Source organism: Liolophura sinensis, chromosome 7 (assembly GCF_032854445.1).
Source record: "Liolophura sinensis isolate JHLJ2023 chromosome 7, CUHK_Ljap_v2, whole genome shotgun sequence".
NCBI classification, from domain to species: domain Eukaryota; kingdom Metazoa; phylum Mollusca; class Polyplacophora; order Chitonida; family Chitonidae; genus Liolophura; species Liolophura sinensis.
Window position 1 is genome coordinate 1620578 of NC_088301.1, and position 23819 is coordinate 1644396.

At 38.8% G+C, this 23819-nt stretch overlaps 1 protein-coding gene across 5 annotated transcripts in view; it reads left to right on the plus strand.

The window, feature by feature from the left end:
* The window catches only part of LOC135471962 (adhesion G protein-coupled receptor L2-like), a 97267-nt gene that overhangs the window by 54319 nt on the left and 19129 nt on the right, over positions 1–23819 (plus strand). For 2 of the 5 annotated variants that reach the window (XM_064751426.1, XM_064751427.1), the window contains exons 4-13: positions 11458–11671; positions 13953–14059; positions 16333–16398; positions 17624–17779; positions 19638–19865; positions 20485–20579; positions 21076–21249; positions 22131–22305; positions 22776–22916; positions 23283–23536. In XM_064751426.1, the coding sequence (XP_064607496.1) occupies positions 11458–11671; positions 13953–14059; positions 16333–16398; positions 17624–17779; positions 19638–19865; positions 20485–20579; positions 21076–21249; positions 22131–22305; positions 22776–22916; positions 23283–23536 (1610 nt within the window). Of the gene's footprint in view, positions 1–11457; positions 11672–11819; positions 12100–13952; positions 14060–16332; positions 16399–17623; positions 17780–19637; positions 19866–20484; positions 20580–21075; positions 21250–22130; positions 22306–22775; positions 22917–23282; positions 23537–23819 lie in introns of those variants that run through there. The other 3 variants (XM_064751428.1, XM_064751429.1, XM_064751430.1) reach the window with 3 other exon arrangements.

The window sequence follows — 23819 nt, forward strand, 5'->3', positions numbered from 1 at the left end:
TAGATACAGAAAGACTGTCCAAAATGATGCTTGCAGTATCATGAGGTGTCTTTTCTATACAGTGTGAACTGCCTTGTTCTGTAACATATATACACATGGAAAGTTGGTGCACAGGCAATGATTTATGATCTCGGTGCTGCAACAGACATTTACATATCAGCCACCATTTATGAAATTTCCAAAACAACATTCAACACATACCATAAAAAAAAAATAAGAAAGTCTGTAAAATAAGAAATTAGGATGGATGCATGCAAAGAGAAGCAGGCAACAGTTTACAGAGATGACAAAGATGCAAGGAATGTTCTGGGCAAATTAATTAAATCATTGTCCCAGAGCACTGGTCAAATCTGCGATTACCTGCTCCATTTTCCACAGAAGTTTTAACAGTTTGCATAGTAGCTGGTCACTGCCACGGTGTCAACACTGTTTAGCATGCTAGGTCATACATTGTAATGCCAGAGGTTCTGAAGAGTCTGACTGAAGGCTTTCAAAGTGATACCCAAATGTATACTGTACATGCACTTACTCATCACACAGGTAACATGTTTACAATAGGATTTGAATAGTGTGCTTGATTATGTCTATAACAGCATTTGGTGTGCAGGCTAGCTAAGAGATTTAGTAGCAGAGATTTAGTCTGAATTTTCTCCTATAGCCATGTGTGTACATTATGTTTCTCTCTGTTTGTTTTTCCACATGGTAGAGGATGTTGCCGATACGCCATCTGGTCAGCTCCCAGGCCCCCTCTAATCACTCTGGTCTCAAGTGATCTCCAGTAGCATAATGTTGGAGAGCTAAACACATGGAACTGCTTCTGGAATATGAGAACCTACATATATACAAATGTGCAAACTTAACCTTATGATTTTTCTGCTGACCCAATTCTTAAAGCAGTGCAGAACCACCTAATAATGCACACGTGTACATGCACATGTGTACATGTATGTGTTTGTGTTGCTGTGTTCATGAGGGTTGGCACCAAATATTACCCTATTAAATAGTAGTTGTTTACTGGTTGCCCTGTGAATGGTGCAGTTGGTTGTCGTGTAGATTTTGCCCTTGGTGGGCATCACTGGATGCCCTGTGAATGGTGCAGTTGGTTGGTGGTGTAGATTTTGCTGTTGGTTGGCATCACTGGGTGCTCTGTCAATGGTGAAGTTGGTTGTCGTGTAGATTTTGCTGTTGGTTGGCATCATTGGATGCCCTGTGAATGGTGCAGTTGGTTGTGACGTAGATTTTGCTGTTGGTTGGCATCACTGGATGCCCTGTGAATGGTGCAGTTGGTTGTGGTGTAGATTTTGCTGTTGGTTGGCATCACTGGATGCCCTGTCAATGGTGCAGTTGGTTGTGGTGTAGATTTTGCTGTTGGTTGGCATCACTGGATGCCCTGTGAATGGTGCAGTTGGTTGTGGTGTAGATTTTGCTGTTGGTTGGCATCATTGGATGCCCTGTCAATGGTGCAGTTGGTTGTGGTGTAGATTTTGCTGTTGGTTGGCATCACTGGATGCCCTGTCAATGGTGCAGTTGGTTGTGGTGTAGATTTTGCTGTTGGTTGGCATCACTGGATGCCCTGTCAATGGTGCAGTTGGTTGGAGCCACTGGTGGTCCCATTTCAGGTTGATTACATCTGCATGCTTGCGTATTCTGACGCTATATAGATCTACATGTACGTTACATGTATGTACATGTAGGTTGACAGTTATGAGGGTAGAGATGTGATTAATTTAATTGTGTTTTGACCAAAAATTGCTGATGGCATGCACAAAGGCAGCAGTTGTGTTTTCACCTTTAACTGCTGACAACGTGAGCAATTTAACAGTTTGCATCTTAACATGTTGTACATGTAAGTTTGCTTGGTCAAGTTTTCACTTGCAGTTTGTTTGGCATGAGCACCTAATGCAAATCATTGCTTTGAACTTTGCGTTTGAAGCTGCTTAAGTAAGTGCTTTGAGAAGAACACCTACATTCAGCTGGTTCTGACTGTACATAAGTCAACCAGATCTACCTGTGCCCGAGTGTATATTTACATTGCCCCTTTCTCACCTGAGCTAATAGTGTGGCTGTTCAGTCCTGGACAGAGCTGCATTGTGATGCCTACTTAAGCTGACCACTGACCACCAGAGATTCCTTTTGGTGTGGTCATAGACGTGACAGATATAGATAATCAGCTTATATACAGACTATTCAGTCAGGAGTTGTTTGTACGAGACAAATATGTCTCCAGATGCTGGCTACTGGGCAGAAAGCTATCCGATGTCATTCAGTGCCATACCTGTGTAAACTGGCTCACAGCACCAATAGGGGATAATGATGGGATAATGATGGGATAACGATGGGATAGTGATTCCATAATGTGTGGCAAAACCAATGCTGTCAAATTGTACATGTTAATGGCTGCTTATATTTGTGTCATTCCGAATATGGGATGCATGTACTTTTACTTGTGATTGTGTTTAAAACTTCAAGAACAGTAGTTAAACCTTCTATTATTGTGGTAATTAATTATCGAAATCATCAAAATTGTATCACTTGCCAAATTGTCTATTGATGGAGGTTACTGTACTGGTGAATGTAGCATTCATATGCATGTATGTTTAGTAACATTATCTGCCAAATCACATATATATTATAACTTATATGAGAGGAATAGGCTTCAAATACACATCTAGTCACAGTGGTCTTTACATGCGTACATGTATTTTTGTCACCTGCCACAGCTTCAGAGGGGAAACGTGGCCAAACATGGTGCTGGTGCACACATGTACATGTATAAATGTGATCTGAATGAGGAGTTTTTGTGCTCACTGTTTGCTGACCCCAGGTTTTCTTGGTCAAGCGGATTAGCAGGGGTATTATCAGCAGTCACACAGTGGTCATAACACCTCTAGCCCACATCTGTTTATCAGGGGGACAGGGCAGGGTGAGAACGTGACTTGTTTAATGGTCTGGACCAGAAGGTGGTAAGTAAGACCTGCCAATCTTTAGGTTTTCATCAGAGACTGTTGGCCCTGCCCAAGGGCTGCAGCATGACCCAGGCTTAGCACTTATTAGAGATATGTTTAGCGCTGTTAGGATTGACATGAACTGGGTATCCATGAACAACATAAGGTCTCTGCAGGATTATTACTAGGCGTGTGATTGCAGGCAATCTTTCTGATGTCCAAAATAAAAGGGATTCACCGCAGTATTGAATAATTGTAAATCTGTAAATTTCTGTAATAATTCAGAAGACTGGCCATTAAAGTTAATTTTGTTCTCTCGCATGCATTGTGGATTGATTGCATGCTTGTTGATGTGAGAACATACAGTGCATTATCATGCTCCTATATATCGTGTGTTATTAGGCCACAGAGTCTAGAAATCAGTCCACATGTGTTCTGTAAATAGACCTGTCAAACTTTGTAAAGGCACTGTGTTGGCTCCTCCATTTGTGTAATAATACTGTGGATAAAGCAGTCAGTTTGAGTAAAATAAAGCTGCGAGCTATTGTATGGCCTGTCATCCCTACACAACAGGAGACAGATTTTCTAAATTGCATTGGACAAAGTGGTTGGTTCATGAACAAGAGTGATGTGAATGTTTATAACAGTGATGTTATCATGAGGAAAATTGGCCCCGACTTTCACACTGCATGACTTGTTCCGCACTGCAGGAATAGCATGTATCCCAGCCATCATGCTCCATGCTATGATTATAAATAAGTAAAGCTTGCAGGCAGTGACCGTTGTTATTGGCAGGTTTTGTTGGCATTGTCAGTTGTGTTTTGTACAGGTTATATTCAGTTGTGTAAAGATACCTGAAGACAGATGATTATTATCATAGTATATATTGGCCATTCGGCACGTTATTAAAAACTGTGAGGATATAACTATAAAAGAAGCAGGAAGAAAGTTAGACTGGTAAAAAAAATCATAGTAGACTGATAGTTTTTGTGCTAAATGAGACAGTGTATATATGTATATTTAAAATGGGCTTTTATTGATAGGATCTACAGCCTTGCTGCCTTAATTAGGCCAGTTTACCAGCATTTGCCATTATCTCTGAGTAGCCAGCTACTTTGATTACTCATGTTTTTCTGTTGAAATACAGAGACATTTCTGCAGTACTGACATATAATGTAGGAATAGATATGCAACTTACTCAGAAGTATATCTATCCAGATTTTTGGAATTTCATTTGTGTCATGTACAGGGTTTCAAAAAAATAGTTTGTTACACAAAGCTTTGACCTGAGTTGACCTGAACCAACAGCCTGAGGGTTGTCTCCCTTAATGAAGGTCATTGATCAGTCTGTTTCTAGGATTAACATGCCCTTAGGTTATCTCCCTTGTTACATCTGACTAATCTTGTCACGTAATTATCCATCATCCTATCTCAGGTCAACCATACACATGTACTTTGCCAGTCCTTGTGCCATCGTATACGTGATCCATCATTATGGGATGGGACACGGTTTGTGTCTGCGCTACATGCGTGTACATGTAATTATTGTCCTCTGTAATTACACTGACAATGACAGCCTGATGGTATCAAGGGTGCACAAATCATGACAAACCACTATCATGACAACCACACATGACCTCTACAAGACTCACTGATATGGATGCTTTATTGAAATTAACTGAACTGACTTCAAAATAATTGTTCTTTGACCAAAATACATGTATCACACTTGCTGCAGGTTTAGAATGCAAACAATGGAATAAATGAATAAATGAATACTAGGACCATGTGACATGGATGATACACAACTTTAATTATAGTCAACTTCCATTGATACATACACACCTTCCACCATAATGCTGGCCGCCGTCGTATGAGTGAAATATACTTGAGGACGGTGTAAGACACCAATCAAATGAACAAATAAATGAATACTAGGACCATGTGACGTGGATGATACACAACTTTAATTATAGTCAACTTCCATTGATACGTACACGCCTTCCACCATAATGCTGGCCGTCATCGTATGAGTGAAATATACTTGAGGATGGTGTAAGACACCAGTCAAATGAACAAATAAATGAATACTAGGACCATGTGACATGGATGATACACAACTTTAATTATAGTCAACTTCCATTGATACGTACACACCTTCCACCATAATGCTGGCTGCTGTTGTATCAGTGAAATATACTTGAGAACGGTGTAAGACACCAATCAAATGAACAAATAAATGAATACTAGGACCATGTGACATGGATGATACACAACTTTAATTATAGTCAATTTCCACTGATACGTACACGCCTTCCACCATAATGCTGGCCGCTGTCGTATCAGTGAAATATACTTGAGAACGGTGTAAGACACCAATCAAATGAACAAATAAATGAATACTAGGACCATGTGACGTGGATGATACACAACTTTAATTATAGTCAACTTCCATTGATACGTACACACCTTCCACCATAATGCTGGCCGTCGTCGTATGAGTGAAATATACTTGAGGATGGTGTAAGACACCAGTCAAATGAACAAATAAATGAATACTAGGACCATGTGACATGGATGATACACAACTTTAATTATAGTCAACTTCCATTGATACGTACACGCCTTCCACCATAATGCTGGCCGTCGTCGTATGAGTGAAATATACTTGAGGATGGTGTAAGACACCAGTCAAATGAACAAATAAATGAATACTAGGACCATGTGACATGGATGATACACAACTTTAATTATAGTCAACTTCCATTGATACGTACACACCTTCCACCATAATGCTGGCCGCTGTCATATCAGTGAAATATACTTGAGAACGGTGTAAGACACCAATCAAATGAACAAATAAATGAATACTAGGACCATGTGACGTGGATGATACACAACTTTAATTATAGTCAACTTCCACTGATACGTACACGCCTTCCACCATAATGCTGGCCGCTGTCGTATCAGTGAAATATACTTGAGAACTGTGTAAGACACCGATCAAATGAACAAATAAATGAATACATATACACCATATCATCCATACAAAACCTATATCTGCATGCACAAGATATGCACAACTTTAATCTTTTAATGCTCAAGTTCAAAAGATCTCTTAAACACAAGTTGATTTGAGATCCATGAAAACCAATTTCAGGTGCTCTTTTTGTGTGAACAATAATGTTACACTTACAGATGCCTACTCTATATTGTGTAGCAGAAGGTTTGTACTCTATATTGTGTAGCAGAAGGTTTGTACTCTGTATTGTGTAGCAGAAGGTTTGTACTCTATATTGTGTAGCAGAAGGTTTGTACTCCGTATTGTGTAGCAGAAGGTTTGTACTCTTAGCAGAAGGTTTGTACTCTGTATTGTGTAGCAGAAGGTTTGGTTTTTCATGGCAGAGCCAATGTACATGTACAGAGGTCATTTGCATGAAGGTGTTTTGAAGTAATGTATCTTTTAAACGACCGGAGACAGAAAACAAATCCAGATCGATCAGATGAAGAGGACATTAAGGAGCTGTTGTTATAAATGAGCCTTCTATGGAACACCCAGAAGTTTATGTCTTTTGTACGGTCACAGTACTACTGTGAATGATGTGACAGGCTGTACAAAGTTTACAACCCCTCAGGCGTAAGTCTCAAATAACAAAGGACAGGTTAATTCAGCTGACACAGAAGAAGGTCTCTTGTGCAATGTAATATCACTAGATGTGTGTAAATGACAGGAAATAAGTTCAGAGCTACATGTACTTGTGCCTGCGCACAAGGGAAGGTTATTTTTGTAGCCAATTTGCACCTGGTGACATCAGTTGTAACAGAGAACTTTGTTTTTACATTGTATTCTAGCTTGTGTGTGGGCATGTTCACTATATGTTCCTAACCAGAAGTTATATATCACAGGTGATTCATCTTTCAAGTGTACCTTAGTGAATACATAATTAATGTAGACCATACAAGTAGATACTGTGTATGACTTGTTTCTACACCATTTATCTCTTTGTTTTACAAAGAGGGATATGTTTACTGTAATAGATTTGATGCATCAGTTGTTTGGAGACCAGGTTTGCCACAGGTACATGCATAGTGCATGTGTATTGCCTGGATTTGGCTTTCAAATAATAAGACAGCTTTTGCAAACTTACATATGGATAATTACTTCAGACTTGGTATTTTCCATCAAAGTCTTGTATGTACAAGAGCAGAACCTGTACAGAACATTCAGGTACATGACTAACATCTGTTGAATTAATTTAGATTTAGAGCAACCTGCTGCTTGATTCTGAATTACTAATCAGCCAGTCAGGTCCACAGAGGTTTTGAAGGAATATCTGTTCAAAGGTTTTCCATGTTGTGCCAGGGCAAACAGAATTGCCCTAATGACCAAAAATCTGCTGATGTGTGTATCTTGTCCTGCACAGTTATAGTGTTGACATACATGTAATAATACCCCCCTACCAACCCGCCTAATAACCCTCTCCTACTCTGTGGAGGATTTACTTAGGGCAGGAGCAAATATACATTCATGTACTTTCATGTTTGCCCTCAGCAAGTACTAAATGAATAATTCTTGATGTCTTTGTAATATGCAAGCAAACAATATAACATGTCATTTCTGCCCATACATGTATATATGATGGTTTCAGGCACTTGCTGTTTACTGCAGTATCAACTGGGGATTCAAAAACAGTTGCTTAATGCAGTATATTTCATGCCTAGGTTAACTGGAATTACTCTAAATGAGAGTTCCTAAAATGTGGGATTATTCAAATCCAGCCTCCACGTGTTTTAATATTTGGATTGCTTATCCTTGTAACAGAATAGCTGTTAATCTATATCACATGCCTTAGAAGGAAATTACAAACACAAACATTAGACAGATTGGTTCGCAGTAGTAATAGAGTGTTGGTACATGAAGTTTGAGTATTATCATGAAGGTACATCTACTACAGGTAAACTGTTCCTCTTATGCTGAAGCAATACATTGTGGCATTCACTCCATTTAGTCTTTGGCTATGCAGTTTCTCTTCAGTTTAATCACATATTCTATAGATAAGTTTTACAGGTGTTTGTAATTAATTCCTACATGAACATTGTAAATTAATGTGCCATACCTGTACATGACATGTATATATACTGGTACATACTGCATAGATCAAATAAATATATTCAGTTTTATGCGATGGTTTACATGTGTTTTGGAAAAAGAAGTCTACCCAGGTGTTAATGTCAGAGGCTTGTAGCGAGTCATTTGAACGCGAAACCAATCACCTGTTTAGGTACACTTCTGGGATTGCCATCATTCCACAGGGAAGCCCTGGGCAGTACTGGCCTTTGGGTGAACCTATGGATGAGAGTGCCTAACATCAGTGTTTACCTGTGTTTGGTTAAACATCTCCTTATGTGTCTCTCTAAACACCATGGTACAGACCACTTTCTTTGCTGCTTTGCCAGGAAGTGGTGCTTCTACTAGCTGGTCTGGACCTGTTGGCTGCCAAGGTAGGCCCCATCCCCTCCCAAACTCTCCCCTGAGGACATCAGGGAGGCTCCTGGGTAACCTGACCACCGGGAATCCAGATTTTCCTTCACAGCTTTGTTTTCTCGGCTGTTGTATTTGTTGATGTTAGCAAAGTGGGAGCTTTTGGAGGGGTCTGTAGTAGATTAGGGTGCATCACATCAGAGAAACAACAGCAGTGACAATTTGCTACTCTACCCTGGATTCAGTCAGGAATGTCAGACCCTTTCAGGTACTGCATGTACAGTGTATGTACAAAACTTTTGAAGACCAGCACTTTTTGTCAGGCATTTGTAACATGATGTTTCTGTTTAAGCATGACCTTTACTCTTGACTAAGCTTCTAACTATATAAGTACGTAGTGAAATAGACACATCTTGCAATTATTTGCTGTATGTTCATTGATTTAACAATTCTGAACATCAGTTTGTGACTACAGTATAATTAATTTCTATTGGTTACCATATTGAACTGTATGAGTTAAGTTTAAACTGAGCTTAGTTTACTGACAAAAAGCTAAGGATGTGAATGCGGATTTAAGATGTTTCATGAAAAGGAGTTCTGGAGTGTTGTGTGTGCCAGTCATTGCCTGCCAGGCTTTGTACATGTATGTGTCCAGATAGTTAACTAGCTTATAGCCAGGCTGTTTGTACAGGTTTGTGCTGTATGCAGCATGGGAATGTCCCATCTCTGCTCCTGATGTAGGACAGGAAATAGCTGCAGGGCTTGTCATCATAACTCACAATCTGTTGTCTGATGTGGGACCAGCCTGACATGCCAGTTATTGTCAAACATAACCTTTCACTTTAGTTATATGGATGGGGAAAACATGGAGTAGGCTCTCTGTCTCTGTCTCTTAGGGCCTCTTCTGTTCTACAGTGTTCATGTATGTGCGATTTACTCAGTAATGCATACGTTTTTGTCATAGAACATTCAGTTGATGTGTTTTTAAGTGAACTTAAAATCTTAATTTTCAAATGATATTCTTCATTTTAATATGTTCAGTGTGTCTAAAATTAAACAAATAAGTTTAGTATACTGATTAATGGCAATTTGTAAATCATGTGTAATGTTTGGAACTAAATTTTGAAGTAAAATTCTTCCAGTCTTTTTGCAGTTTCATTTTGGAGGATGTTAATAAGTCATTACATAACCTTGTTAGAAGCGTGCAGGCAAATGGACTTTAAGTTGTATTCTGCGCACATGTCTAGTGGAAAAAATGATGCGCAGCTTGTGCAAAATTTGTTTACTTTGCGTTAACTCGAATTGGCCGAGACGTCATTGGGAATTCTCAGAAAAGAAATTGTCTTTTCACTCAAGAAGAATTACAGGGAGATCTGATGTCGCTTTTCTGTTGGATCAAGATACAAAAAGTCATGCACTACTTTCAGCAGTTTCGCATATTGAAATTGCGTGCTTCAGATTTTCACTAATCTCACTGAAGTAGACGGTTTCACTGTTTGGCAGACGGTATCACAGCGCTATTGAATTGCCAACTCATCTTGTTTTTTGCGCTTTTGTACTGCGATGGGAAGGGAGCCCATCACAAATGGAATTGCTACCGTAATCTCTCCAGCATTTCAAGGCCCAAAGTATTAGATCTTTCGCCCAAGCCTGGCAGACACTGGATCTGATGTATGATAGAATTTAGTGAACTTCTAAATTCCAACGGTGAAAAACTTATCAGGGGTCATCTATCTTGAAGCTCCGATGGTTTTTGTCACTAATGTTCATTCTTCTCTAATTGGGTAGATAGCATAATGGCCGAAGAGGGCTGTGATCTTTCAGGGTAGTTTTTTACTCTGCTGTAAGGACTACATGTAGATCTGTATAACTGTGAGGCTACACATGTGCTGTTATTGAACCTTTTGTTACTGCGTCTATGACCCAGAGATTTAACTGTTCTGTGTATGGGTTAGAGCCACTTTTTCTGAGTGGTGAACACCAATGGTGCTGAATCGAGTTATCAGGTTGTTAGGGGTCACTTTTGCCATTAAGTTCCACACTCCCTTTGATCTCTGGTTCAGATTTGAACTAAAAAGACAGACTAATGCCCATGCATGAAAAAAGATGACATTCACTTTAAAAGAGGTGAAACCTTTTAGTGATTGATCCGTGTTATGGATTTTTCATTGGGAATTCACAGATGAAGCTCCAGAGACTCAGGAACTTCACCCATCACATGAGCAATTTCATCCACATTTCAGATGTACCCTGATGTTTGAAGTTTGAATTATTGATTTGTTACATTATATCCACTTTTAACAAAAACATATTGTGTATCCGTTCGTCTAAGGAACTGAATGATTGCCTAATAGTCAATAGAAGAAACTAAGTATAAAATCATGTTCCGGATAAGGTGTTTTTATTTCAGCTCTCCTCACATCATGTAAAGAAGTGTAGTTGAATTAATAGCATTAGATCATCATGCATTTCTGATTTACCTCCAAGAATCATGCAGAGAGTTTATGACATATATGTAAATCATTAATAAGCGCAGTGTAATGGTAATATGATATTAATGTTTCAGAACTATGGTAATAGGATATTAATGTTTCACAACTATGGTAATAGGATATTAATGTTTCACAACTATGGTAATAGGATATTAATGTTTCACAACTATGGTAATAGGATATTAACGTTTCACAACTGCATCATTTTAAACCAATATTGCTGCTTGTCATGTTGTTGGGTGAAAATATTGAATGGAAATAAATGAGTTGCTGAGATCTCTATGAACCTGTAGTTCTTATTGATTTGACTTTGAGTAGGGGCCCAGATGTATTCATGCAGCTTTGGTTGTTTTCGCTTTGATTTACACATTGTGTTGTAGTGGCAGTACTATTTCTGAGGTGCCAACATGGTTTGGACATGATGTTCACAAGGTACATGAATATCTGTGTCGCCTTTGAGTTCACACATGGACATGCATGGACATGTCTCATTAAACTTTTATGCATATTCAGTTTTTTGTCGTTTGTATTTTAACAGCTTGGTTAAACCGACCCAAGGACCAGCGAACTGCTTATGCCTGTGAAAAAACACCTCTCCAGATTGAATGTGATGCCAACAAAGGGGAGGTAATCCGGATTATCCGCGCAAACTATGGCCGCTTCAGTATTACCATCTGTAACCCTCATGGGGTGACACAGGGCTGGAACCTTCAGTGTATGTCACTGAGATCCCTGAAGATTGTCTCAGACAGGTAAGGACTTCAGACTAAAGATTTGTAAAATCTTGTATATTTTCCTATCATCTTCAAGTCATATGTACACTTAATTGGTTGGGATTACAAGAGAAAGCTTTTATAAAGCAGTTTTACAATTCAAAAACATCAAAAGTTGGATAAAATTTTGATTGGGTAAGGTTCATGTATATGTAGCTGTGAAAATAAATCTTTGAATCACAAATTCTGTCAAAATGTGAATGTCTTTGTGTAATCTGTACTACACAAAAGTGTGGAACAACGTGGCAAAATGCTGACTTACTGTAATTACAATGCAGACACCATTATGTTCTTCACCAGATGTGAAGGGCAGAGGGTGTGTAACCTTTTTGCTTCCAATGCCCTTTTTGGAGACCCTTGTGACGATACATTTAAATACCTGGAAATAGTGTACACATGTACGACAGGTGAGACTGGCCAATTGAATGACTGCAGCATGAAGTTTTGACAGCTCGGCCCCACCTCTTGTTGTAAACTACGCTCATTTCTTTTCTAATAATCCCACCCACTTCTAGATTATTCTAACACTTTTGATGAAAATTGTGAATAAAATGTAGAAATCAGGGGTATTATGACAACAGTACATGTACAGTATGTTACAGATGATCTAGATGTAAAATGGTGCTTTGTACTTGGACTTTAACACCATAGCTAACAAAACTACATGCTTTGGTGTTCATACAGTATGAATCTTGGAAACAATAGCCTGTAAAGAGTCTGTTTTCCTGATGTTTATTCAACAGAAAATGTTTCAAATAACGACAGACATGAAGCAACCAATCAATGTATTGTTAATAATAAGTTTGATATCAAACATAGAACTCTTGGTGGAAGGTGTTTTCCCATCCAAGAATGTTCAGACACATTGATTGCAGTTCTTGCCATAAGCTTATGAATCCCTGGTACTACATTGTAGTAGTGGAAGATGTCAGAACTATGAAGTTGAAACTATCACTTCTTGCTTTAATAGGTTGTAATTTTGACAAAACAGGTAATTATAGAGAAATCCTTAATATGTAAAGGTTTCAGCACGGAGGCATCTGTATCTATTTTTCTGAATGTTTCATTTTCTGCACAACTTGACTATCCTGCTACAAAACTAGTTGCTTACATGTAACCATACATTGCTTATGTACATGTATAGGAATCATCTATAAAGAAAGAAAAAACAGTCAAGATTTTCACATTTTTAAAGGCTTTTTTTCAGTTTTGTTGTAAATTATGTATTTGACTCAGAATTGTCTAGGCGTCATTCAGGTGTCCAAGGTTGGAATTAATGGTGAATCAAGTCAGCACTTTGATCTAAGCCTCTCATTTCCTTCCCTGGAAAACCACAATGCAATCATCTTAGTGTTTGTGATCAATGTACATGGTTCATGACTGGCATTCACAGATTGGGTGAGACACAAGTAGAATGGGCTATTCAGAATGCTTTCATAAACATATACAGAGAAGTGTTGTTTCACATACTGATAACCAAGTACTGAACCCTTCGGCTTGTGCTGTAGAACAGGGAAAAGAAAGGTGAGCAATCCAGAAATGACAGCCTAAGGTCAGGAAATTATCATGTTGGACCGGAGGTTAATGTCTGGGGCACTGTATCAGAGAGGCCTGCTCCAGAATACATAGATTGGGCTAGTTTTCACTCGGCTCTGTCTCCAGCTGGCTTCTGGCATGATGAATGTGCCCTGCGTCTTGGCAGATACTGTTTAGTCAGAGTAATGGAGCTGTCTAGTCTCCAACAAAGGGAAGCAACTCTTTATCCCTTGCAAAAGCAGAGCCCTCTATATAGACTCATTTTAATGACACAGTCAAAACTAAAATTATGATCTTTGTTTCACCTTAAGTTTAGCATTTCTCAAGTGACACCTTTTGCCTGATTTTGATTGATTCATCCGCCTTACAGAGCCACTTAAGATTTTATTTTGAAGTTTGATTAATTTCTTATTAGATAAAGTTCTAATTTGATGTCAAAAGTGTCATTTTAGGGCCTTCATGTGATTCTGAAAGTTGATTTTTTAACATACTGAACATAAGGTGAAATACCGTATGTCATACTTATTAGTCAGTCTGAATTGGGGTTCATCTACTGTGAAAGTTAAGGCTTGACCTTCCTTAGAGCTGGCTGGCATCACTTATCAGATATACATGTATGCTGCTGCTGAATTTCTGCTGCTAGCGTTGTTGTTGTTGTTGTTGTTATTATCTAACCTGATGCACGTTAGACTGCCCTCTAATCAACCCTCCCTGCATGCTGTAGGTGTGATGGCTGGACACGCTGTAAAATAGTGACCAACAATGACCTGTTTGGTGACCCCTGTCCTGATACCTACAAATACCTACAGGTCCAGTACCGCTGTGCTAAAGGTAGGCTGACCCACTGTACTCTTATCACATTGGTTATGACACCAATTAAAGAAGCATGTCCAAACCTGTGTAAGTGTTAATGCAGAATCCAAGCAGCTCCATCACTGGGTGTGAATGGAGGTAATTGCTAGTGCTATTCTGTTTTAGTTTACTTTGGCTAGTATACTGGTAATGCAGTATCGTAATTTTGAGATATCCTGTTTTAGAATTATATGGCAGGGGAATTAGAAGCCTGTTTCAAGGGGAAAGAAATTGTAAAAGTAAAAAATAATGCAGTAAAAACAACATTCAAAAGTGCATCTGAAAATACATTTACTTAATTTTTAGGTTTTTGTTAACCTAGGTAAAAGCAGACAAATGTTTTCTTTGTACGATGGGCTCTATGGGTTTTATTGATAATGTGGGTCATTAGTGATGTCTCATCTGTACATGTAAAACAAGTACTTAATGCCAGAGTAGCCTTTTCATGCTCACATTGCATGAGTACAGTTCACAGGAATTTGACTCAGCAAGGAACATAAAGGTACAGAAAATGTTGTGACAGCACTAGCAGCATACACCAGACCACCTTACATTATCAGACCACCTTACATTATCAGACCACCAGACATTATCAGACCATCAGACCACCATACATTATCAGACCACCATACATTATCAGACCACAGTACATTATCAGACCACCAGACATTATCAGACCACCATACATGATCAGACCACCATACATGATCAGACCACCAGACATTATCAGACCACCAGACATTATCAGACCACCAGACATTATCAGACCACCATACATGATCAGACCACCAGATATTATCAGACCACTGTACATTATCAGACCATCAGACCACCGTACATTATCAGACCACCAGACATTATCAGACCACCAGACATTATCAGACCACCATACATGATCAGACCACCAGACATTATCAGATCACCGTACATTATCAGACCACCAGGCATGATCAGACCACCAGGTATGGTCAGACCACTGTACATTATCAGACCACTGTACATTATCAGACCATCAGACCACCATACATTATCAGACCACCGTACATTATCAGACCATCAGACCACCATACATTATCAGGCCATCAGACATTAGCAGACCACCATACAATGAAACATTTGACTGCATTCAACTTAGTGATTCAACAATTTTTCATAAATAAATATAGTGGTCTTTTGATATATAGTTTTCAGTATTGTGATAGTTACTTCATTTCTACAGTTTCTTTCCCTTTAAATATTTTTGAGACAAATTTTAATTATAGAACTAACATGGGTCTCTTAAAATGTTTGTTAAGGATTTGATTGTGAATTTGTTACACTCAAAAGGACAGATAGAAGATCCTCTATATATATGCATAGTCTTTTGGAAACTTTTGTGTGAATTTCATACCATATTTGATTATGTTTTACATAGCCAGAAAGCAGTTGTGGCAAAATGAAAAATGCAGTGTGATTTATCACTTTCATGGTGATGAAAACACCATGTTTGGCACATGATACAGAGAGAACTTTGACAGATGTGGGCCTACGTGTGTATTTGTAGTGACCTAAGCTTTGGCAGCTATATGATAGTGATTCATGACATGCTGGAACTGTACAACATTTAAAGCTGTATGATGAGCTTCTATGCTCGGCTCCAAGCTTCACAAAATTTGATGGCACTGTTACACATAGCTACGTGACTATTGTATCTGTAACATCTACACTTAGTTTGTTTATGATGTTGTTTGTTCTGACAATTTCTTGTTATGATCTGATATATAACTCTGCTGCAAATGACTGCTGTTTAGAACCAGACTTATTATTAACTGTCTATGTCTGTTAATATAGACTTATCATTAACTGTCTATGTCTGTTAACATTTAATCATTTTGCCTACATTAATAATATTTAGGAATATTTTGTAAACTTAATGCACTAAGTTTGTTTTCTTTTCGTAGTTTTCCTTTGTTGTTTTCCTAGTAATTTCTAATTTATTGATGTATTCGATATATACACCTTACCAGTTTAGATATATCTATTTTATATTGAAATATCAATTTCTAGAATATAGATGAAATCTTACTAAGATTTTTATGTGATTAAATAACAGTCTTCCAGTTGCCCGGTGTGGTATTATATGCCATTTACTTTACATGCTGTTAAGCCATTACGCCACTTCATGTACAGTAGTACCATGCAGTTACTGTATATCCATGCATCAATCACACCTGTTTTCAGAAGCATAAATTTTCTAACCTTTTACGCTACAGAGCCCCCTCCTTCAACACGACTCATACGGACAACAACAACTACTACCGTCACAACGACAGAATACGGTAAGTCGTGTAGAAATACACAATTATTGATGCATGTGGCCAAGGAAATCTGCCTGATCTATATACATCTAGACATTTTATAAAGTGGTGATGGTGTTTTGTAGATGTCTCAGTGTAGAGTAGAAACATGCTGAAAGGTTATAGGACCATGCTAGGCAAGTTACTTGTCGGCAGCTAAAGTACATGGGGACATGTATTTATAGTGCACTGGTACCTTGCTTTTCTCTTCTGTTTGTGGTTCAGTAGTATTATTGTCCTGTATCTCAGACTGATTCCTTGCTGTGTTTTACATCTCATTGTAACAGTCTTTTATGTGGTGGTGGTCTTTGCTCTTTGTCAGTTAGTGAACGCTGCTTTAAGATTACACGCAATCATTCTTAGTTTGAAATTAAGATTTTCATTTTGTTTGTTAGTGGTCTGAGTTTGAAACAAGAGTCTCAGTGAACATGATTGGTTTGCGTCAGAAAGTGCTTTAGTTCTGGCCAGTAAATTCATACAGTGTAACTGGTTAAACAGACAAAACACTGCAGCTGTAATACAAATCTGTAAACTACAGCCTGCCAATGAAAATCACATCACCAGAAACTCCATGTGTTTTGGGGTTACCATGACAACTGATATTAAATTTGAATGGTCCCTGCTGAAGAATTTCTTAACAGGATATTTTGGGTATTGTATTCTCACCCCCACCATCAGCCCACAAAGCCATCACATTATCACATGTGTTCTGCATTTCTGAGAGTATTGCAGAATTATCCCTGTCCACTGTCAGATAAAACCCATAAAGCAAAATTCCTCCTCCGAGACTTCCAGCTTTTATCTCCTAAATTTTTATGTTGCTTTAGTCCATTTGGAGGACTGGGTTTATTTAAGCCTTGAATGTGGAAAGTGTGATTTACAAATTGGCTTCATGACATATGAAACCAGGTAATTTATGACCAGCAGGTTTCCAGGCTCAGGCAGCTGCCTGTAATGCCTATGTAGCTTGTTCATGTGTTTGAAATGTGTAGAAGCTGTTTAATTCTGTTGGCCTGCATTGAATCTGGGCTGGCAATGTGGTGTGTGTATACATGTATGTGGAAACATATCAGCTTCTTTTGTCTGTAGACTTTTCTGTGAAATTTACATGCATTTATTTCAAAGTTAGTTTTAATTCTGCTTATTTCATCTTTCTTTTTTCCTTGTCTTTTATTTAATTTTATTCTGTATCTGTTTTTTCTTTCAGTAGAGACCACTCCATTTCCTTCTCCCACATCCACTATCCCACCCCCTCCCACCACCCAAACTCACCCTCCCACCACCCGGGCCCACCACTCCACCACACTGTCTATACTCACCCACAGTCCTACTCCAGCTCTGCCTCCAGGTGGTCCAGAACAGAGTAAGTCCAGCGTCATACAAATGTGTTCCATGTGCAACATCTAACCACACCACCCAATCAATGTGCCAACAATTTATTTTTGTGATTTATAGTTTTAATACTATGGAACTACACTTGGACACTTGCAGAAAACCTTAGCGATGTACACCATTGCCATGTTATTGCATGTGGGTTACATGTATGTGCACAATGTCCCTGTTTCTTTCACCTGTGCTCTAGTCTGTTATAATGAAGACTTGCCAGGATTGTCCTGTGTATTCCCTGCACTACCTGCAAAGATTGTTGCATGCCTGTCCTGTAAAGCCACGATTGTCCCCTGTCCTGTAAGCTATGATTGTCCCCTGTCCTGTAATCCGTGATTGCCCCTTGTCCTGTTAGTCATGATTGTCGCCTGTCCTATAACCCTAACCCTTGTTCCCTTAGCCATTATTTTCCCGTCTTGTAAGACATTATTGTCCTCTGTCTTGTAAGCCATGATTGTCCCGTCCTGTAATCCATGATTGTCCCCTGTCCGACATGTTTAAGGTGTGATATACTCCCCTCCTGTCAGCCATGATTGTTTCCTGTCCTATAAACCATGATTGTCCCCTGTTCTTCAAGCCATAATTGTCTCCTGTCCTTTAAGCCATGATTGTCTCCTGTCCCGTAAACCATTATTGTTTCCAGTCCTGTTAACCATGGTTGTCTCCTGTCCTTGTTTACCATGATTGCCTCCTATCCTATAAGCCATGCATGTTGGCTTCCTCTCTGGCCGTACATGGGAAGGTCTTCCAGCAACTTTCAGATGGTTGTGGGTTCCCCCAGACCCTGCCAGTTTCCTCCCTCCATAATGTTGGCTGCCGTCGTATAAGTGAAATAAATTGAAAACAAATAAATATAAGCCATGATTGTCTCATGTCCTTTAAGCCATGGTTGTCGCCTCTTCTGTAAACCCATGATTGTTCTTTGAACCCATGGTTGTTCTGTAAACCATATACATATCCTACATGTATAAGCAAAGATTGCTCTTTGTCATGTGAACATTGATTGTCTTCTGTTAAACAAGCATGTTGTTCATATGTCTTTCAATCCATGATATTTCCTTATGCCGTGCGCCATAATTATCTTCTGTACACCAAGTCGTCTATCACTTTATTTGAATTGTTCACAACCCAGAATGCCAGCTTGTATTACTCATTGCTAGAACCTTTATATGATTCCCTGCTTTTCTCTTGTGCCTGACCAATATTTTGGGTGTAGCTTTCGGTTTACCGTCTTTGTTATGTACTAAGAACATGATGAATGTTATATGCATTCATACCAGTCTAATGTTGTTAATCAAGGTGGTCACATTTTGTGTGCCAGCTCCTTCTATGTAACATCAGATTAATGTTGAAACCAGCTTGACCTGTACAGTAGATTTGCATATTTATTTATTCCTTGGGTTCTTAAATTAGTTGTGTCTCAGGCTTTCTGTAATTTTTGTGTCTTGTATTTTGAAATTTAATTTGACAAATATCATGCAACTCACAGGTTACTTTGTGCATGTGCTGGAGCTGTGTATAGGTTTTACACATTTAATGATTTCCTGCGATATGGGTGGTCATAATCATTGCTTTCCTTTGATCTGGTTGGTCATAATCATTGCTTTCCTTTGATCTGGTTGGTATGGATACTCACAATAATTGATGGCATCTCAGCTTGTTAAGGTATATATTTCATTCACGATAGTTTTCGAATATAGGTGTGTGAGATTATGAAATTTTCATTGATTTACTATAGTAAAATCAAAGTTGAAGATTAGATACATGTAACTGAATGTGGTGAATTTGGATAATGTTAAATACGTGTGTAAAGCTGTGGTTTTTACATTTGATAGAAACAACGACAACACCCCCAACTCCACACAGACCACCGTCCCCTGTTACAACGACGACCACACCCAAACCACAGACCTCCACACCCAAGTCTGGCCCGTCCACCAACTCTAAGGGGCCTCTGCCCATTGAGCTAACCTTCTGTAAGGAGACAGTGCGTGGAGGCCAGCATTGGCCAACGACCAATGTGGGCATCAAGAGTGTCCTTGACTGTCCAGGCGACCTGATTGGTATGCAAAACTTACTCTTGTTTTCATTCAATCAGACCATCATTAAAAATATGTTTGTTGGATGTAAACTGACCAACCATCCAAGAAAACATCCTACTCTAAATGTCTATTGCTATGTTGATTGAAATTTTGTTTTTTATTCTTCTCTGTGTATTCATTTTTTAAAATTTGTATTGTTTTCATTATCCAGAATAAATAAAAATCAACAATTTCTTACCAGTTAAGTACAGATACTGCCCAGCCCCATCCCCCTCCCCGGATGGTATCTTTTTACACATAGTAAAGAAACACTGAACTAAGGGCCTACAAGAAAGTTTGGAAATGCTAGATATTTTATTCTTCCTCGACCGACTGTAATGTTTCACAATATCTTATTAAAGTAATGAACATAATGAGCAAAAATAAATGCAAAGAAAAAAATACAATAATAGCACTGTAGACTGTTGGATTGACATTTGAACTTAGCTTAGCATCAGTTACATGTGTGGTACAGTTCGTGATTATCTCGAAGATTCTTGGATTTTTGTTTTGTGAGAGCGTTTGCACCTGTATATAACCTGCATGTGCGTAACATCTGTGTCAGGTGTGTGAATGTTTATTCCATGTTTGATCTCACCAGGTGTCGTGGCGTGGGAATGTGGTCGCTATGGATGGGTGGGAGAGCCTGATGATAGTGGCTGTAAATCACCATGGTTACAGGATGTTATAGATGAGGTATGTCACAGTGAATTTGTAAAATGTAAAATGCTGGTACGGTTAAGTTTTATATATACATGTAGTTAAAACTGGCCGTGGATAAGGAACTTTTTAGATTACCCTGCCCCGGTGTTATTTTGGGCTTAGCTGACAAGAGGTTGACTCAAATAGACAATTACGTGGCCTTGCATGAGGTTCTTTAAAGATCACCGACTTCCCTTCCGCAAGGCAATGAAATTGACAGCTTTTTCAGAAGTGAAATTGTCTGTTGTATACTTGAAACCCCTGTCAAATTAACAAACTCCAAGAAATATACTCAAAACCTGTTGGCAGATACATGTTTCTATAATGTAAAAAGTCACATTTGGAATATAGATGCTCCCAACAAATTTCCTCAAGGCTCTGTAAATAATAACAAATTTTGTTCCATTAGTTTAATTGGCTTGTTGATTATTTGGAGTTTGCATTTTACCCGTTGACTTGTCACCTTTTATGTATGTTTGTGTTAACCTAGGTGAAAAAGAACCAATCAGTTGAAGTGGTCATGGATAAAATTGAAGACCTGACATCCAAGAATATTTTGAAACCAACTGATTTGAAGATAACCACGTCCATTATGAACAAGATGGCAGAGAGACTGAAGGCTGAGAAGTCATCCAGTCCAGCTATTGTTCAGAAAACTGCCAGTGTAGGTTGACGCTATCCACTAGCTTAGCTCCAACAGTGATGTATATGTACATGTATTTTGATCTTTCAATGAGAGTCTCTTATTGTGTGCATCCAGTGTACTTGTGTTGTTACTTGTAGCAAATAATTACACGGACTGAAAAAAGCAGACAGTTATTTGAAATCAATTATATTTTTGGTATGAAAGGAAAAGACCTCTAAAGATCAAAGTAAGCCTCACTATATAGACCAATTAAAACTATGCATGTATATACTTTCATTTATTTTTTATAGGTTTTTGTGAAAAGAGTTAGAGATGTTCAAACATTTGAATTCTAAGGTGGGCTTTATGGATCTTTCTATCAGGTTAGGAACTCTGATGTCACAGGAAGTTTATCCAACTCCAATTATGACGGTGAATGTTAAAATAACTCTTTTTACCCATCAGTAAAAGATTACTGAAATAATGTTCCCAAAAATTCCTTCCTTCTGGTCAACATAAGGAAATAAAGGTGATGTGACGTCAGAGTTCCTAGATACTGTCAGCATGGCTCTTATAGTCCACCATAGTATTCAGATATTTGAATGCCTTGCCACACTCATAAAAAAATCTGAAAAAATAAATAAAAGCATTTTTGCGCATAGTTTTCAATTGTTTGTATGATTAACCTTACTTCACAGTTAGCTTTCATTTACTTTAACATACAAAGTAGACTGAAAATTAAGTTCTGTTTTTCAAATTGATAAAAACAAAACAAATGGAAATGAGATTAAAATGGTTCTACCCATGCTGTGTTATATACATGAATTGTTTCTGATAACTATGAAATGAGCCGTGTGCTAATATACAAGAAGCCTGTTGTAGTGTTGATCTGACAGATGATGTTGTGTTGTCGTATGTAGGAGATGGTCCAGTCGGCCAGTAACCTGTTGGCTGGTAAACAGCGGGACTCGTGGGCAGACCTGGATGAATCAGACCGGACCCGTGTGGCCACATCACTGGTCATCACTGTGGAGGACGCTGCCTTTGCCGTGGTCAATACGGTGGACACACAGACGACCTCTGATGACAATATATGTAAGGGAAGAATTCTCTCACTCCTTATTTATTTGCCCTTGGGACAAAAGGCAGAACTGGTTTACATGTGAACTTGTTGTTTATTGGTTGTAGAAATGACTGCTCATTGACTTAATAACTGTCTGGAAGCATTGTCGTTGTCATTGTCGTACACTGTTTTGTCTAACACAGATCACTGATTGATACCTAACATTAATTGTGAAAGTCAGACAATGCAGTTCTAATTCTTATTATTCTGATATTATTCAGGTTACTCGTACAAGAACAATGATTCTCCATTTACTTGATGATCAGTTATGCCAACAACATTGCCTTTATAATAACAAACCCTCAATACAAGTACATGTTTGTCACTCTTTACATCAAACCCAATCAGAATGGGGATGTGAAGGCCAGTAGGATCATGCCCCAGTCATTCTCTACCATTATGTTTGTACGTGTATCTTGACTGTTTTCTAACCTTTCTCCAGTTGTGGAGGTGAATGTGATCAAGACGATGAACCAGGACCTCACCCTGCCCTCCTCCCCACCCAGGGGGCGCTCAGTATGGGCAGACAACTCTGACTCCATCACCATCCCTAAGGAGAGCCTTCAGCAACATAGCCAGAATGGTCAGTTCACTGATACACGCTTAAAACTTCATGAAGTTACATGCACTGTGGTACAATGGTATTTATCCATCAGCTTAAAATAATACTGAAAAGTCCTCTGCTACACAGAATTGCCAGAGGAAATGAACTGTGGTAGAAAAATGATAGTTTAAATTATGATGTTTTATTTATCTTTTCACTTTAATACACATATGTACATGTGGAAGGAAACTAGACAGCTTATAGAGAAACTTCCTTACCATGTATACACCTTATGTTTAAGGCTGTCATGTGGGTAAATCATACTGACACGCAGTTTTCAGTGTGGTAACCACATTGCGGGCCGTAATGGTATTGCCTATATCAATACAGATTCTGTATTTACAGGTAAGGTGTCTGTGGTCTTCATTGCTTACAATAATCTGGCTGAGTGGATGAGCCCTGGGGATACTGACCTATCCACCGGTCAGTCAGAGAGTGGCCTGGGGGAGAGAATCACAGACACAGAGGTGCGGACTTCCAGCGGGAACACCACCCACAAGTGGGCAGTCAACACCAAGATCATCTCCACTTCTCTGAATGAGAGGACTGCCTCCGTACCACTGACAAAACCAGTCACCTTTGTCCTGCAGCACACTAATGTGAGTCTTAGCACTCTTGTGTGCGTCTTCAGCACTCTAATGTAAATGTTTCACAAATGTGAGTTTTATTCATACGAATATGAATCTAAGGCACACTAATGTGATCTTCTGCAGAATAAGCTGAGTCTTTTGCAAAGTTTCGCACATCTTCAGCACACTAAAATAAGTTGTTAGCAAATTATTACAAGTCTTAAGCACACCAGTGTAAGTTTTCTGCACGTGAATGTCTGCACACATCTGTCATACCAGTCAGAGGTGAGGGATGGTAAGTGTAGCATATTGT